The sequence below is a fragment of the Onychostoma macrolepis genome, chromosome 07, assembly GCF_012432095.1.
Source record: "Onychostoma macrolepis isolate SWU-2019 chromosome 07, ASM1243209v1, whole genome shotgun sequence".
Lineage (NCBI taxonomy): Eukaryota > Metazoa > Chordata > Actinopteri > Cypriniformes > Cyprinidae > Onychostoma > Onychostoma macrolepis.
Window position 1 is genome coordinate 41,609,478 of NC_081161.1, and position 19,724 is coordinate 41,629,201.

Consider the following 19,724-nt stretch of genomic DNA (forward strand, 5'->3'; position numbering starts at 1 on the left):
AGAAGTTTACTCATCATCAGTATGTATCAAAGAGCAAAATTAATTTAACTATCTTCAGTTTAAAAAGTATAAAATGAAATTAAACTGAGGGAAACGCAGCTAATTGCTGCTAATATGAACATTTACTCTGTTATTGCATTAAGTAACCATAACAAAGCACCATATTCTCAGTTTTCAGCAAACCCTATTGACAAGAATGTTCCTTCATAAAGAATGAGTGTTGGTGCCAGACTATTAAAGATTAAAGATTATACTGGCAAACACACTTCATCGATTTGTGCTGGAAACATGATGAATATGATTTATTAAAGCATAGCTAATTACTCATTTTTACTTTCACTCTTTAGTCTGCGGATCACAGCGTGGCTCCCATCTTTTTTACTCGCGCTTTCATGGTTTTTGTTAATAATCTCACTGAAAATGTTAAACCAGCTCCACCTTGCTCTCTCCTCAAAATAAAACTTTTAGACCTGCGGAAGTCAGCGGACTTTAGCGCTGATGATAAAACTTAAATTGAGCTTTAAACTGTCCTGCGAGGCCCTGAGGTTTATTGGGGATGGAGGTCATGCAGGAAATTAATTCAAGGAATATTTTCTGGGCACCAAGATATAAACTGTCCTGCCAGAGAGACCTGAAGGAAGAGGCAGGAGAGAGAGAGACATAATGTATATGAGACAGAAGGAAAGAATAATAGCAGTAAACAGAAAGTGTTTCTTTAAAAGTCTATCATTTATGAAGAGTGTTATAGTAGCATTCTCATTCATCTCAATGGCAGTTGTAAATTAAAACAGTCAATTTCATGCATTTAAGAGCCTCCAAAACAAAATCTGTCACTAGTCAAACTTCAACAGTAATATAATGAAATATTAGCGATTTATATTTTGCTCACATTTTCTTTAAACACACCTCTACTTTTGAATAGCTGTTCATTGACATAAATGCCTTTTAGATCCAAAGTGTGCAATTCCAGCATCTACCAGCAGGGCCACGCATCAGATAGACCTTGAAATCTCAATATTTATTTATGTATAAATATTATATTTATTAATATTTAATTATTATTATTATTTTTTAAATATTTGACAAAACCTTGGACCCAATATTTATTTGCAAACCCGTTTGGTAAAAATCATTATTTAGCAAAAAAAAAAAAAAAAAAACAAACAAACAAAAAAAACATTCATATTTATTTGCAAACCTGTTTGGTAACAATCATTATTTAGCAAAAAACAAACAAACAAACAAAAACCATTCATATTTGTTTAAACACCAGTTTGGAAACAATTATTTTTGCAATAAACGTTAATATTTATTTGAAAACCTGTTTGATATCAATCATTATTTTTCAAAAAAACATTCATATTTAGTTTAAACCCCATTTGAAATTAATCCTTATTTTTGCTAAAGGCATTCATTTTTATTTAAAAAACGTGTCTGGAAACTTTTTTTGTTTGTTTGCTTGTTTGTTTTTCACAATTACATTTTTTTTTTACATTAATCATTATTTTGCAATAAACATTTCATATTTATTTGAAAACCTGTTTCAATCTTTCTTTCTTTCTTTAATTTTTACTTAAAAACCAGTTTGGAAACTTATTATCCAATAGACAATTTGACAATCCAAAATAACCCTACATATTTTTGATCAATAGACATTTATTTGAACTTGATACCATAGTTTTAGGAACATGGCAAACTTATCTTTTGCTTGCCATTGTACTTGTTGTTTTTTGAAAAAAGGTAAGTTTTTAATTGCTCCTTACACGCGCATACACACTTGTGAAACCATAAAATGTGTGCTTTTTCATCTAGCTGAATAGCATGAAATCCATTTTTCCTTTGTTTTGACATTCCTGCAGTGATTGGAAACTGAGGTAGGGCTGTTTAGATGACAATACGGCCAGTGCAATTGATAAAGGAGAAGGCAGAGGCAGAGATTTTATTTTTTTACCCTATTATTGAAGCTTTCCGTTTTGTAGAAGAATGAAAAAAGGCCTCTTCTGTTAGGTGGAAGCAGAAAAACACACTGCAGCTTTAATAATAAATGAAGCTGTTGGAATGGCAATGGGAGGATCTGTATCAGAGTCCATCAGTTATTTAGAAATGATTAAACACATCAATATTGGCATAAGCAGCTGTGATTTATATGGAATAAGCACTAGGTGGAAAGATATGTGACATTGACCAATGCTCACTTGGAAACATGCCAATAATTGTGTGTGTGTGTGTGTGTGTGTGTGTCAGTGTTGTTAACTCAAACTAAAGCTATTTAAAATGGGTTTCATTAACTAAAATAAAATAAAACATTAATATTAGATGAAAAATGTCAACTTAAACTTTAAAAATAAGAAATGTTGCCTTGAAAACGAACTAAAATAAAAATGAATCCAATTAAATCAAACTATAACAATGACAAAATCGCAACAAAATAACTCAAGCGTAAGCTATAATTAAAATGAAAACTGAAAATATAAAAATAAAGGATCATTCAAACTATTGGTAAATACAATCATAGTACATAAATAAACAATACCAAAATAACACTGGTGTGTGTATTTTACTGGAAATCTTAATCTAAGTCTCCTTTTGCGCCAAAACACTGTCAGTTAGCTAAACAATAACCCCTTAAAACATGCGCAGACACAGACACAAACAAAACACATTATGCAAACTAAGTGCCTGAAACATACTATTTACTCAAGCGTGCAAGTAGATGCATGTGAACACCTAGCCAGCATATTCCAAACACGCGACACACTTATATGTTTGGACTTCAAAATCGATGCCATTAAAGCAAATATTCAGGTATCCAGGTATAAACACGATGACTTTAGATAATCTGTCTTGAGCAACAATATTTCTTACCACAACAGTTAATTATGTTAATTATGGAAAATAGGGAGTGTGTCTGTCTGTTTGTGTACTTGCATACAAATATTTCTGTCCTAAAAGTAAATAATTTTTAGAGAGTAAAGACTCTTTTGGCTCTTCTTGAGTGTTAATAAAATTCATGTTGTCACACTTAAAGTCTCTGTCAATATTAAAAACCGTAGCTGGCCCAGAGGTGCTGGATGACTCTCTCCTGGATTGATTATAGCAGTTAACAAATGTCCTGATGGCTAATTATCTTGAAGCAGCCATCTGGAGTTAACTTTTTTTGAAAAAGTACTTTACGCTACTTGTAAAAGTACTTAAAAATGACTTAAAAACTACATTTCAGCTACACCTGAATGGTAATCTCTTTCAAAGGTTTGGGGTCAGTAAGACTTTAAAAAAAAAGAAAAGAAAGAAATTAATACTGTTATTAAGTAACGATGCATTAAATTGATCAAAAGTGACATTTATAATGTTAGAAAAGATTTATAATTTAAATAAATGCTTTTCTTTTGAACTTTCTATTCATTAAAGAATCCTGTTTTCAACATTTATAATAATCAGAAATGTTTCTTGAGCAACAAATCAGCATATTAGAATGATTTCTGAAGGATTATGTGACACTGAAGACTGGAGTAATGATGCTGAAAATACAGCTTTGCATCACAGGAATAAATTAATTGAATTATTTAAAATATATTTAATTAGAAAACAGCTATTTTAAACTGAAATAATATTTCACATTATTACTGTTTTTACTGTATTTTTGATCAAATAAATGCAGCCTTGGTGAGCAAAAAACACTTCTTTCTAAAACATTTGAAAAAATCTTTTACCAACCACAACTTTTGAGCAGTACTGCATTATAATTCTTCTTTATTTTTTGTTGGCACAGAAACACTTACACTGTAAAAAAAATTCCGTACAATTTACGCTAAAAAAACGGCAGCTGTGGTTAGCGGAATTCTACCGTAAAAAATACGGTAACAACATTTTAGGTTTTAACTTAAATTTACAGTTAAATACCGTAATTTCATTAACTGATATAATGTTAATATACCAACCTATTAAAGTACTGAAATCTGTTTTGTACCTTTGAAATACACTGATAGCCACCAAATGCAGGTGGTGATGAGGAAATCACATGATGAACCAAAGCCCATCACAAGCAGCTTTTAAATAATAATATATATAGAAGGTGCACATGTCATTCACACAAACACTAAACACCATCATGGTGAGACTCATTAAACTGAAATATGCAATAAACATTAATTTAACAACATTAGATGTAACATACAACCCTAATAAACATAACTGATAAGAAAAAACTAAGAAGAAACAGTTATTTCAAAGAAAAAACATCAAATTCAAACAAAATTTGAAATGCAACGGAGGGAATTCTGGGAATGTAAGTTTTTACGGTCTTACTGTTAACCATTTAACATGTTTTTACTGTAGCATTTTCACAGTTTTTTTACCGTTAAAATCACGGCCATTTTTTACAATGTAGCTATAGTTATGCTATTTAGAAAACAACACAACTACCTCGACATGTAGTCAAATTAGTCTAATGAGCCTAATACACAAAACCCACTGTCAGCCCAGTAAACAATTCACTCAGAAATGATATTATATCCATCTATCTGACACTAATATGAAGCCGTTTATTTGATTTGTAGGCCAGATAAGTGCAGTACTGTAGGCTCGCTTGTCCTGATGGGAAGCAGGAAAGTGAAATCGTGTGGGCTTGTAGCCATTGGGATTGTGGGGGAATTGATTTAAAGCCCTTTGGCTGGATTCCTCACTCACTCTGCTAAAAGAAATCACATCACCTCAGCTGCCCCCAATTATCTGATCCAGACACACGTGAAATCAAATGATGGGATGCTATGTCTTACATCTTTTGTTGACTGTGTTAATGTTTACTGAGTTCACATGGCTGTCGACGGGGTTGTTTTTTTTTTAATTGTGTGACTATTTATCATTTAGGGTCATTAACATGCCTGCTAATTATGTATTTAGTTATGTCTGTTTCTTAAAATAGTGTAGAAACAAATTGTTAGTTAATTTCACAATTAATTACAACGAAATGGCAAGTAACTCATTATATATATTACAGTGTACCCTCTAAGGGAATTTACATTTGTGACCCTGGAGCACAAAACCAGTCTTAAGTCGCTCGGGTATATTTGTAGCAATAGCCAAAAATACTTTGTATGGGTCAAAATTATCGATTTTTCTTTTATGCCAAAAATCATTAGGATATTAAGTAAAGATCATGTTCCATGAAGATATTTAGTCAATTTCTTATCGTAAATGTATCAAAACTTAATTTTTCATTAGTAATATGCATTGCTAAGAACTTCATTTGGACAACTTTAAAGGTGATTTTCTCAATATTTTGATTTTTTTGCACCGTCAGATTCCAGATTTTCAAATAGTTGTATTTCAGACAAATATTGTCAGATCCTAACAAACCATACATCAATGGAAAGCTTATTTATTCCGCTTTCAGATTATGTATAAATCCCAATTTCGAAAAATTGACACGTAAGACTGGTTTTGTCGTCCAGGGTCACATTTATGCATTTGGCAGACAGTTTTATTAAAAAATAAAATTAAAAATACTTTATGCTGTGTTGAGGGAATTATTTTTGATCAGTTCATGCATGTGAATTTAGCTGAAAATCTTTGAAAAAATAATAATAAAAATTGTATATAATGTAAAATAATAATAATAATGAAATTTTAAAATAAAAAACATAATTATAAAAGTGAAAAAAAAAAAACATTTTAAATTAAATAACATTTTAATAAAAAAAAATTTTTTAATTTAGAACATACTGTTATATAATATAAATATTTATAATATTCAGATTTTGTGAAAAACAAATTTTCGAGTTGTTAAATACAGTTTTAAAAATCATATGTTCTCATAAATTGTATTGAATCCAATTTGGATCAATCTGACCTGGAACATAATAATAATACTCAGCATTTTAACATAATACAAGGGTTAAGCCCTGTAAAAAATAATAAAAATAATAATACAGCATATGAGGTTGGAGCAACATGCAGATAGATGATGTGGCAAGAGGAGAAACAAGTGGGAATAGAGCGAGAGAGAAGATTGACCATAATAAAGAGAAAAAAGGGAGGGTGAAGGGAAAAGTGTGAGAGGTGTTATGAGAAAATTGATCCCTGGGGTTAAACGCAAAAGCATTAACAAACAGAACTGTAATGGAGGAGCTGCTTGTCTGTGTGAAATCCCCACTGTAACATCCAGAGCTACTGAACAAACCATAAAGAAAGTGTGAGTGTGTATTGGTTCTGCTGGATTGGGCCGAACAGATGCGCTTTCTCTGGGCTTCATCTCTGACAGATGGCTGTGATTACAGCTGGGAATCGAGAACCAGTTGCATTTGTTCAAAAATACTGGAACCGAATGATTTCCATGACTTTCAGTTTGATTAATAGTTTCTGAATGTCTGCATTCTGCTGCCAAAGCACGGGAAGACTGTACTAAAATTCTCTGTGTTTCCTGCAGCATGACTGAATCTACAGAGAAACGGAGAAAGAAATGGGTGCAGCCTGAATTAAAAAAAAAAAAAATTCACAAAATATTAGAAAGACTAGAATAAATCCACAGCATTCTCACTAGTCGCACACAACAGCAACCGTAAAAAGTCTGATTCATGAACAAACGACTTTTGCTCTTATGCTTTGAGTAGAGTTTGAGAGCTATCTGATTAAATGTACTTCAGATTTGAGACACTTGTTTGGTTTAACTTGGTTGTTCAGTTTCATTGCAATAAAGTTGCTTAAATTAAATATGAAATATTAAAATAAATAATTAACATCAATTCAAAACAAGATGCATTTACTTGGGAAGAACTAATATACAAGTTTTTCTATTTGCATGTGTTTTCTGAAGTTGCAGCGCGTTGAGCTCTCTCAGCCACTGTATAAATGTATTAATTAAAACAACATTAATAGCTTTTCATTCATTGTCAATTTTTTTTTTTTTACATCCAGTAATATCTGTAAATCCTCAGAATATATTACTTTATTTGATTATTATCTTATTATCTTAGATATTAATACTTTTTTCAAAGAATATTTAATGAGTGTTTTTGTCTTAATGCAAGATTTTTTTTACACTTGTTTGAGTAAAAAAATGAGTATAAAAACATCTGCAAGTGCAATAAGACAAAACAGACTTAAATTCAACATTAAATCTATAAGAACAAGTCTTGATATTTCATGCAGTGTTGCTGCTCAAATTAATGTATCTTATTTTAATTATTTGCAGATTTGACTGAAAAACACGTAAATAAATAAATAAATAAATATGTATTTTTATGTTTATATTTATATTAATTATTAATGCATTATTAATTAATTTTATATTTATAATTAATTATAAAATTATATTAAAAAGTTATTTTTGCAGAATTTGTTTTTGTTTAGTTTATAGTTAGAACTAAATATTAGGGTGGCTTCTTCAAAATTAAAAAAAACAACAACAAAAAAAACCAACTGATAACGGAATCATTATAAGGAATCGTTTAAAAAAAAAAATTGTAAAAGTGTCATCTGAAATAGAATGAAAATGGCTAAATTCCTTACAATTCCCATCCTCTGCCATGATAAATGATATTATTATCTGCTAGCTTCCATTCTGGGCACAATGCAACACAACCGAACAAAGGCTCAGACACAAGACAGTCCAAAGAGGTCCAAGAGAGTATTTTTCCCTCTAGTCACTGGTAAATTGAGTTGTTCTTCATGTCAGGCCTGAGTGGCACTGTAGTTTCTGCCTCACACACACTGGCGTTATCTCCCATCCCAGCTTCGACAGCCTAGCACCCTCAATGGCTGAGTCGTTAATCACAGCAGCCAATTATCAAAATACTGCAAATGTCGCACGCTATCACAGCTTAAATGATAACGGTTGCAGAAAGAATTTATCTCCAACTTTTTAGAGACCATTTAATCACCAAAACATGTGGGTACAATACGGCAAACTCAGCTGGGGTCAGAAACCTTCGGGATGCAAGTGCAAAATCAGATATGTGGACTGCAAGTGTACACTAAATACACTCACATGCTGTAATGAAATACACTCACTATGGTGCTAATACTATCTAAGCCATAATGTTCTATTATTTAGGTAGCTATCTGTAGCAATAAAAATGTTGATAGTTTAACTTTAACTTGAGGAAGATTCTCTTCAGACTGTTGCTCTGCCACAACGTTAGTTGTTCTGAAAGAGAAAACTGAACAGTCCAGTTTATGCTATTGCTTGCTTTAGATGCTTAGATTTGTATTATGAATTGCAAGCTGACATATTTCATTACTAGCAGTGTTTGCATTCACGTACTTGCTTGTCTTAAAGGAATAGTTCATCCAAATTGGCTGAAAATGTACTCTCAGGCCATCCAAGGTGTTGATAAATTAGTTTCTTCATCTGAACAGATTTGGAGAAATGTAGCATTACATCACTTGCTAACCCAAGGGATGCTCTGCAGTGAATGGGTGCCGTCAGAACGAGAGTCCAAACAGCTGATAAAAACATCACAATAATCCACAAGTAATCCACACCACTCCAGTCCATCAGTTAACATCTTGTGAAGCGAAAAGCTGCATGTTTGTAAGAAACAAATCCACCATTAAGATGTTTTTAACTTCAAATCACTGCTTCTGGCTAAAATATGAGACCATAATCCATAATATTGCTTTCTCCAGTGAAAAAGTAGTCTTGTCTGAATCAGGAGCAAAATATGCACAGATCAAGTGTTGTTTACAAGCAAAAAGCTTTTTCACTAAAGGAAGTGTTGTTATTATTTACGGATTGTGTTAGCAATGGTTTAAAGCTAAAAAATGTCTTAATGATGGATTTATTTATTACAAACATACATATTTTTGCTTCATAAGACATTAACTGATGTACTGGAGTGGTGTGGATTACTTGTGGATTACTGTTATGTTTTTATCAGCTGTTTGGACTCTCATTCTGACGGCACCCATTCACTGCAGAGCATCCACTGGGGAGCAAGTGATGTAACGCTAAACATCTCCAAATCTGTTTCGATGAAGTAATAAAACCATCTACATCTTGCATGGCCTGAGGGTGATTACATTTTCAGCAAATTTTCATTTTTGGGTGAACTATATTCCGTTAAAGTGTCAGACCACAGTTTTTTCTATTTTAATTTGAACTGGACTAACTATGGTATTTGTATCTAAAAACTGCCATGGTAGATTTTTCAAAGGGATTGCTATGCATTTGCATTTATATTAACTAATAACTCTGCAACCTGAATGCTGCAATTCAATTAAAATCTTTAGAATTGCTGTTTCATAATTGTACTAAAATATATGCTGTGTTTGAGAGGCCTATCAAGATATGGTTCAACGGGAATTCATCACTATTACTGCATGCTCATAGTTAGGCTGTTTCTTTGTTCAAACTTTTAATCCTAACATATAACTCATCTCAAAACATTTGTGCTACTGACATGAACAGGTGGTGCTTTTTTTTAATGCTGAATGCTTCTATAGCAAAACCAGTGGAACTGTAAAGACCTCATTAAACAGATTACTGAATGCAACTGTCTTTCATATATGAATGCATTTGGTGTTGAAACATAACGTTAGGATGAACTTTAGCACTTCGAAAAGACAGTAAAAATAGGGCACAATGTACTAATACATGTGTTACTATGAAGGAATTTTCATGTACGTTGCACAGTCTACATCAACTAGCCAAAATTGGGTCAAGGTTTGCCTCTTATGGCAGATGTTGTAACTAAACCATAATGCAGGCAAAAAGCATTTCTCCAATAACAGTCATTCAAAAGTAGTCATATTCAGAAAAAAATACATTTTTGCAAGCAACATAAATCACAAATATTTCAGTATATCACAGTAGATGTTTACCGGTGACAGATTTTTCTCAGGGCTTCTAGAAGCGTGAAATGCAGTTTCATCTCAGAATAGCTATTAGTCATCCATACTTTTGGATCATTTTTCTGTAAAAGAAATAATTCAAATGCATATATCTGCTAAAAAGTTTATTGTCAACTTTTAATGGAATATGCAAGAGAGTGCATTGATTAGCCTCAAAGCCACAACATAGACTAAACACCCAAAACTTTCATTTTTAACTTCCAGCTTGTTAAAATATTAACATATTATAGATATTAACTGTTATACTATAGTGTGATAATAGGACTTGGATTTTTGCAAAGAAAATAAGATCTGTGACTAATAAACTTCAGAAATGAACACAACTCTTATGAATTTTGAAGCCTAAAAATACAATCAGCAGAAGCAATATGCTAAACGCAGGCTGTAAATGAATTGCACCACAGTTGCACGACTTTAACACCATTATCATTAAGCTTCAAATGGCTCTTTTAATCATAATTTAAAAAAAAAACATTTCCCCTAAAAGTTTGAATTAGGATAGTTTGAAAGAGTATAAACACAACAAGGCTGTAAAAGCAGTCTAGCGAATGCCTTTTTTGTGTATTACTGATGGATTTAATGTTGTAGAATAAACGTGAAAATATCTTGAGCTTGTGTTAACCACAAGAAACCCACCGACTTTGGGACGATGGGTTTTAGGACTCTTTTCTTCTCCGTCTCCTTTTATCAGAATACAGCACTATATAGATGTTTGCCTTAGTTTCACAAATGTTTGATGTATTCTCTGATGGATTTGTATTTTTTTATGCACCATACTGAAAGTGTTGTTTTTAATTAGCTTGTCAAGAACTTGTTTTGGTTCCAGTGAGCAAACACCGAAAAAATGAAACCTATTTATCAGCTTTTCATCTCCTTTCAAATGAGACGGTTCCAGAAAAGGACTGAATAGACAAATGTAGAAAATCCCTCAGAGCTAGCTGGTTATCAGAGATAATCTTTTAATTTCATACTGTCTGTGCTTGCTTTTTATTCCCCAAACAAAGCGGTTTCTGAGTGATTTTTGTGAAAGAGTCTTTTTCAAGCGCTCGGGTTACTTCAGAGATGAAAGGTTTCCTTCTCCGTGTCTTATGGTTGTTGGGGACAGCAGTAATTCTCCATTAAATTGCTAATGCGGTTGCCACAGTTACTGTTGCCTGCGTCCTTGAGTGAACACTAATTACCGTTCCAAATAAGACCCAACAGCATCTCCGCTTAAAGACCGGACCTCACCGAAGACCTGAAAGGGCTGGTGGGCTTGATGAATGCAGGGATAATCCCAAACATGCTGACACAGCTGAAATGTGGGACGGTTCCCAATGAGACCTCTCAGATTAGACGTTTGTTTCATAATTAAATTAGATTTCAATAGTCCTAAGGGTTTGTCTCCGAAGTCTGTTGCACCATGCATCGTGATCTTGGAGGTGGCCATGGGAAAAAAGGAAAAGTGCTGTGTTGAAGAAGTGAGCATCAATGGGACGATGCTACAAAATATATAAAAGCTCAAAGAATATGAACTGGTTTAATGCAATGTCACACTTATTGAACACAAAGCCCACAACACTTGTGGAACAGAAAGTTCAAAAAACTTGTTTTGATTTCCCTCCCGGTCGATTGCAAATTTGAACTTTCTCTTTCTGATTTGAATGGATTGTTTTAGCCCTGGTGAAGGCCTGTGTGCTGAAATGCATTGGCATAATAAAGCTGTGATTATCTATAGCTGCTTTTTATTCTTTGATTTCTCTATTCCACAAGTGTTGCTGGCTTTATGTTCAAATTTACGTAGATTTTTCCATGCACATTGTTGGTTTTGCACCAGAAAACTAATGCAATATCATACAAATGAGACAGAACAGCAACTGATACAGCATCAGGCTGGTCTAGATTGCTTTACATTATTTACATGCAAAAGTGAGAAGAAAACATAAGAGTCATGCAAAAATATATAAGGTGAGATGGGGAAGACCTTATAATGCAAACATTTGCAGGACTATATCAATAACTCACTATTAATATCAGAATTTAGAGTTGTAACTATCCATTTAATGATAAATAAAATAAGATAAGATGAATTATACAACATTTAATACATAAATAACATTAATATTGTGACAAAAACACACTTTATTTTAAGGTCCAATTCTCGCTATTTAACAAACCATTAACTACAACGTCTGCCTTAATAAACTACTAATTTGCTACTTATTAATAGTTAGTAAGGTAGTTGTAGGATTAGGGATGTAGAATATTGTCATGCAGAATATGTGCTTTATAAGCACTAATAAACAGCCAATATGTTATTAATATGCATGCTAATAAGCAAGAATTGGTCCCTATACACTAAAGTGTTACCATCATTTCATTAAAATTACTCATACAGCCTATTTAGTATTCAAGGGCTAAAGGTACTCTCTGTTTCTGATCCATTCTTGGTGTTTATTAATAATGTTTTGAGTTAAAATGGAGGTCATTACGTTTGTTTGGAATAGCGCTATATCATCATATTGATATCCAGCCTCATGCCTCTTCGTGAAGACTCGGTGAAGCATCACATATTGAATTTGGCGCTCAAATGCACCGTGATGAATGAGATATGTTCTGTACATTGAGTGGATGTTTAGACCTCATTATTTAGCTCAAGTACACTAAAAGAACTCCCAGAAAACCTTTTCTATTCACATAAAATATACAGAAATCCGAGGCCTCTTGCAAAATAACTTATTGAAACATTTTACCAAGACTCTGATATAAAAAAAAATACTGTTCTTGCATTAAAAAAGAAGAAGACTGAGAGTTTTTGTGCTTAGCGTCACATTCAAATCCTTACAGAGTGTTCCCTCATTACCTTCAGATAATGTCACTTAAAATGACTTCCAATAATGTCTGTACATGTTCAGTATCGTTACCTACAAAAGAACATTCTTACCCAGCAGAGCTGTATGACTAATAGAGTGCAACAGTGACCTTTGCAGTGTTCTTAGTTTCAGAAATACTTCTCCCATCTTTGGAAAAATGAAAAAACCATTCAATAAAAAGTTCTGATCCATGAACCATTTAAAAAAAAAGCTTCCTCCAGTGAAAAGTCCACCCCCTGTTGTCCTCTCACATCAAAATACAATGAAATATTTGTTTCGAATGGTTTAGCACTGTTTTCGCTTCTAACCAGTGCTTGATCTGTGCATATTTCTCTCCTGATTCAGAAATCAATGGAGAAATCAATATTATAGATAAAGGACCAAAAGTCTGTTTGTGTAAACATATTCAACTACCACCTGTTGGTGAGCAATGTGACCTTGCACAAATGACGTTTATGCTACACACACTAGAGTCAATAACCAGTAGCAGATCTACATCACAGCCAGTCATAATCAAAGGACAGTAAAAATACAATCAATGCTAATAAGAAATGCATTAGCCACAGGTTTTATTTGTTTCCTTTTTGTGTGCAGACAATAAAATTGACCGAAGCTGCAGCAGATGAATAAAAGAGCAGATATCGACACGCAATCTGCTACTAATCCGATTTTGTATCCTTACATACAAAAATAAGGAAATAAAATCTCAACAAAATTGTACTTCTGCTGTTTAGGGAATGATCAGCAGTTACATCAGTGATCTGCACTGCACTAAATGTTGCTCTCTAACACAGAGACTAATGCAAGCTTGGTGCTCACTCTTATCATGCAAAACATTTTCATCATTATGCACTTCTTTTAAATTACTAATAAGGCACTATAATGACTGAACATCACATTCATAATACTTATTTAATGATCTCATCAATGATTCATAAACCCCATACATGCAGCACGCTGTATGATTACAAACTATGAAACACATTACCGTACAACAGCAATGACAAATAAACATTTACAGTTATTCATTTAGCAGATGCATAATGCAAATAAACAAATGAAGAATCATCCTGAGGGGAAAGTAACAAGAGAAGTGATGCAATACCAAGATTATAGAGTTCAGGTATATGCATCAAAGGGGTCATGAACTGCCTTTTTTATTATTTTGTACTGTTCTCTGAGGTCTCCTTATAATGTTATCAAAAAGCATGCTTCAGAACTGTGTTGAGAAGGTGCTTAAGTTTTGAGCCATGTATTATTACTATGAATTAGGCTACTACTACTATTACTATCTTGTATCCTGCAGTAATCATTTACTCAGACTCTCTTTAGTGAGATGAAGGGAAAAAAGAAAAAAGAAAAACCCATATCGGTCGACCTCTATTAATAACTGTTGATAAGATTTATATTTAATAATGCATTAACAAATAGCTTCTTTTTTTCTGAAAACAGAAACTGTTCTATCCACTGACAAAACTGTTGGTAGCTTTAGGAAAAGACTGTTAATTGGCCAAAAAAGCAGTTACCATCTAATAAAATAGGCCATTTTAAAGTCATTAGCATTGGTTGAAAGAATTGTGCTCATTTAAAATGAGTTTAGCTAGAGTTATGACCATTAATCAGCAGTTTGTAGTTCTTTGACCATGTATACCCTAGTGAAAAAATAGTATACTTAAGTAAAATTTATTTGTATGTACTTTAGTATAACTAAATATATTTGCGGCAGAATATAAGTTGGTATACTTAAAGTCTGCTAAATTGGAACAACTAATTTTGTACTTAATGCATTTTAGTTGTGCAAAAGCAGTGCTGAAGTTCAACTAAAGTTGTAATAAATATACTTGTTTGTGCTGAAGTGGAACTATTCCAAGTATACTTAAGTACACTTTAAGTATACTCTTTTATTTAATTTTTGAAATGCAGGATTCATTCAGCATGAACTTCAAATGTATTTTGATGACATTACAAATGTGCAAGTGCAACTCAAATACACTGTAAGAGTGTTGAACATACATTAATATTACACTAATAACAAACTGAGGTCATACTATCCCTTACTTTTAGTGACTTTAAAATGCATTGCAATGGCATTCCAAGTAAACTTGAAATGTGCTAATGGCACAATTATTGTGTGCTTCAAATGCAATAAATTAACCTTTATAAATAATGGCACAGCTTAAGAAATTGCCTTTTACTAACACCCCCAGCATACCAGCCAACTCAATTATCCAGAGAACATCGGGTGCAGATATTTGAACATTGGCTGAAGGAAACACCATAGACTGGATTTGAACCCTGGTCGCTGCCACACACGTGCACTCGCTTTACCAGACGTGCCACCAAAGCAGACATGCGCTGTGATAAACACAGACAGTTCCGTTAGTTGGTGGAAGAATGTGAACGTACTGCTTATGCTTCAGTGCATGCGGAAGGAATAATACTATCCGTAACATCTCTGCCCATTGTCTCTGCACGCTTCAACTCTGAATGCACTGCACAAATGTTAATGTAAAATGCAATGAAATGTTTTGGAGGTTTGACGGTCTCGCAGTACGCTGTGGATTTAAATGTGACGTATGAATTGAAATTACGTTTTGTTACTTTTCGTGTAGTTAACATCTCTGAATTTATTTCACATTTTAACTTTTTGTGTAGTTTCGAGGGCTGGTCAGGATCATTTTAATAATTCGCTTAATCATTCATAATATTTTGACAGCCCAAAGCAGTCCACATTTCCAAGTGCAACATTGTCGTTGTCCATACGGGACATTAAAGAAGCATTAATGGAAATAGTGTTGGTCCAGGAGTGTATTGGGAATATACTAAAGTAATAAACCTTCTGATCAAGTTCGTGAATTTCTTTCACCATTTCAAATGCATGACTATATGTTGTTTACATACTTTTGTAACTACTTTCTATATGTGACCATGGGCCACAAAACCAGTCATAAGGGATTTATACATCATCTGAAAGCCGAATAAATAAGCTTTGCATTGATGTATGAAAACTATTTGAAAATCTGGAATCTGAGGGTGCGAAAAAATCTAAATATTGAGAAAATCGCCTTTAAAGTTGTCCAAATGAAGTCCTTAGCAATGCATATCACTAATCAAAATTAAGTTTATATATATATATATATATATATATATTCACGGTAGGAAATTTACAAAATATCTTCATGGAACATGATCTTTACTTAATAACCTAATAATTTTTGGCATAAAAGAAAAATCTATAATTTTGACCCATACAATGTATTTTTGGCTATTGTAAATATACCCTTGCTACTTAAGACTGCTTTTATTTTATTTTTTGGTCCAGGGTCACATGTAAAGCTGCTTTGCAACCATGCAAAATTGTCAAAAGCACTATTTGAAGTGTGGTTAAATTATTGAAAAGGTAGAGTTCATAACTATACAAAGTACTGCATCATTATGAATTATTATTATAATAATATATTTTTTGCAACTCAAAACATTTCTTTTTATCTATACTATTTTTATACTAAACAAGTAAAACTCAAATACAGTGTGTTGTATTGTACATTTAATCATAACAGGTCAACAGAAGATTCAACTTAAATAAATTACTGAAGGATTACTTCAATATTTAACAAATTAAATAGTTTTATTTGCATTGTTACATTTGCGCTGTAGGCAAAAGTTGGGTTTGCAAACTCTGCCCTTACAGCACCTGTTAGCAGAAACATACTGGATGTTTCAATTCATCCCTCACATTTTCTTTGGTTTGCCCAAAAAGAAAGTCGAAAAAGTGCCAACACAGATTCCCAATAGTGTGCACTCTACCGAGTTCAGATGTTTAGCAAAAGTACAGCAAAACCGATTGTTGGTGAATTTCAGAGCTCATGAAAGTATAAGGTGAGGAGAGACTGACTTATCAAGCCTCCTTCACTGAACATACTGTAGCCTATATTTAAGCCGATGTTAAAATCACATTATTAAAATACTTTAAGACACTTTTAAGGGGTGAAGGAACAAACAAATATCAATACACAAAATGTGGTATTGTCTCTTTGTCTTAGGTGAGAACTCATACAGCGGCCTTGTTTACTTAAATGATATGACAGCATACGATACAAACAATCCCCACAGACATACATTATATGGCCTTCATACAGCTACAGGATCATAAGATGAGTTGCTTCATTCATCCCTTATCGACACTAGTTGTTGGGCTGAGTGAGCATGCACATGTCATTGGGGTTATGAAGTGGCGTCCTCTTTCAAAGGTTTCGTCCAGTTAGTTTATATGGGTATGCATATGTGAAAATCAATTTTAACAAGTTTCAAACATGTTGTAGATGGAATTAAGAACCTAGCCAGTGTACTTTCTTAAAGATGAATATATATATTTCATCCTTCCCCGAATGCATTTGTAAAAAGAACAGTATTTTACAAATGAATTTGTAGTGCACTAACTTTGTGCTTGATGAAAGCATGAAATAACTACATTTAGAATGTATTTTCAGTTAGTATAGACATGTCAATCTATTTTTAGTATACTTATGAAATAAATATATTTGAAATACAATTAAGTATATTTATTTTTCACTAGGGTACACAGGAGCTAAATATGATTGATGGTTTCTTAATTCTACAGTCATATCGACAAATGACTCCCCTCTCACGCTACACAGAGGTGCTGAAAATCTTTCAAAATGCAGCACGATTGGCCAAAACATTCAATTGACAAAATCAAACAATTGAAAAATAGCTCAGACAGAATGTAAAACCATGTCCTAAATGAACAGCCCCTTTACAGAGCAAATAATACAGATTATCTGTGGTAATTCGAGTTTAAGGTGCACTGGTCCATTATGGATTCGTTCAGCCAGCTCAGTTTAGTGGACTTTCTGGCAGGCAGCAATTACTTCTCTCTCCATCTCCTCACCCACAGATAAGCGATCAGGATGGTAGCAGAGGCCCAGACTGATGTGGACAGACCGAAGCGATGGAGGAGACAACGCCAGACCCCGCTTTTGTGGACGTGGACCAGGGTCTGACCCTGGCGTGCATCGCATTCCTCTGTCTGCTGCTGGTGGCAATGATCATCCGCTGTGCCAAAGTCATCATGGACCCCTACAGTGCCATTCCCACCTCCACCTGGGAGGAACAGCACTTGGACGACTAGCAGATCACATTTTTCCCATGACCGCGGCAAATAAACATGCACCTGCATTCAATCAAACCCTAACATCATGTTTCAACCAGTAAACACAGATGTCTGTGGAATATTTAAGCTGCTTGCATACAGCAACATTAGCTTTGAAGACATCTTGATGGAAACTGAGTTGAATTCTTCCCAACCAACACTGTATGAAACAAGAAGGCATGAATCCCGAAATGAAGCTGATTTTGACACCCGTATCCTCTTTATTGCTCCAGTAAATTAAAATCACTCCAAAACGAAGCACAAGCAAGCCAAAATCAGACGCTTAGTTCCAACCACGCTAACCTGACATTCTCACAAACAATGCATCCTGAATTTGTAGTTAAACAAGGGTGCAAATGTATATTTTTATATTTCATATTGATAAATGAGATACACATTCAAGTAGAGGCACGGAAAACATGTCTAGCTACGCAATTTTGTACGCAAACGAAGCTGCATTTTAGCGTTGCCACAAGGGGTGCTATAGCTATCTTCTTAAAGTCAATTTTCTTTTACACAGTCATGGTGGAGCAAAAGTTTGTTAAAAGGCTAGTTAACAGCCAGCATGTTTATTTATGGTTTATTGGCACAGTAATTTGCAGTGAACTCTATCGCCCCCTTGAGTAGCACCACTGCGAATACGGTATTTACAATGGGACTGCATACTTGCAATACATTGGTCAAGCATAAAAATTTACAGACTTGCATAAAGTATCGTGATTATGTTTCGCAAGAAGACAAAACCTTGACTGAAGGCCTTGTGGAAACTGCTAAAGATCAAAAACACCATAAACTGTTGCATTCATCTTAACGTTGTCTTTACAAGAGCATCTGTCTCTTTCATTTATCGGCTCTTACGATCTGATTTCCTGATGTGGTTTGATTCTGTTGTCTTTGATGAATTGTACGCATTTGCAGAGGGCTATAGTCTGCACTGCATGATATCAAGTGCCTCAGCTGAAGTCATATAAATGAAGTCATGAATGAATGTATCCTTCATTCATTTGAAGGACAAAACAACTAAATGCCAGTGTCCTGTCTGATGAGAAAATGCAAATGTGCAACATGTCTGTTCTTAACCACAATAAAGATAATAGTAATTCCAATATATCTGGTGAATTATCACCAACCATTGGTGAGTACACTACGAATATTACCACTGGAAATCTTAAAGCTTTCTAATGGGAATTTAAATGGGCTCACACTACAATTTGGGGGAATTCAAGTATAAACAAGTCATATCACATTTTATTTAGTATTTTAGATAATAGCCTACATATTGTTTCAAAGCAGCTTCACGGTAATGAACAGAAAAATAACAGTGTTGCAAAATTCATCAATTTTGAGACAACTTCAATTTAAACAAAATACATACGTAAAGCAAATACTGAATAGTATCAGCGCAATTCAGTTCAACAGTGATTCCATTCAGTTCAATAACAGTGTTATAAAGTTAATTTAATTCAGTTACAAACCAACACTACAGAAGACAGTGTCATTATTGAGCTTACTCTCAATTCAGTTACATTTTTTGTGTTCTCATCTTATAATGCGAGTATGGTACGGTAATTTTAATATTATCGTGGTTGCAATTTACTAATGAATTCCACCCATACATGATGATGTTACTTGTATTTTACACTAAATTAATTATGAAAAAAACATTTGTACTACATTATTAATGAAAAAAGGGGTAAAAATTGTACTGAACGTGTTTTTTTATTTTGCAAATTCTATGTTCAGAACAGTTCAGTTGCATTTCTACTTGCACATCAGCAACATAAGCAAGCTAACTCATTAAAAAATTGACATATCGATATTATTCACACGATATTGTCAGTCATTGTATC

At 33.5% G+C, this 19,724-nt stretch overlaps 1 protein-coding gene across 1 annotated transcript in view; it reads left to right on the plus strand.

Annotated features, from left to right (window-relative positions):
- Nucleotides 1–17,864, plus strand: part of LOC131543361 (cortexin domain-containing 1 protein) — a 20,010-nt gene extending 2,146 nt beyond the window's left edge. The window contains exon 2 of the mRNA XM_058780623.1: nt 17,620–17,864. Coding sequence (XP_058636606.1) covers nt 17,674–17,853 — 180 coding nt within the window. The 5' untranslated portion in view covers nt 17,620–17,673 and the 3' untranslated portion in view covers nt 17,854–17,864. The remainder of the gene's footprint in view (nt 1–17,619) is intronic.
- Nucleotides 17,865–19,724: the final 1,860 nt, after the last annotated feature.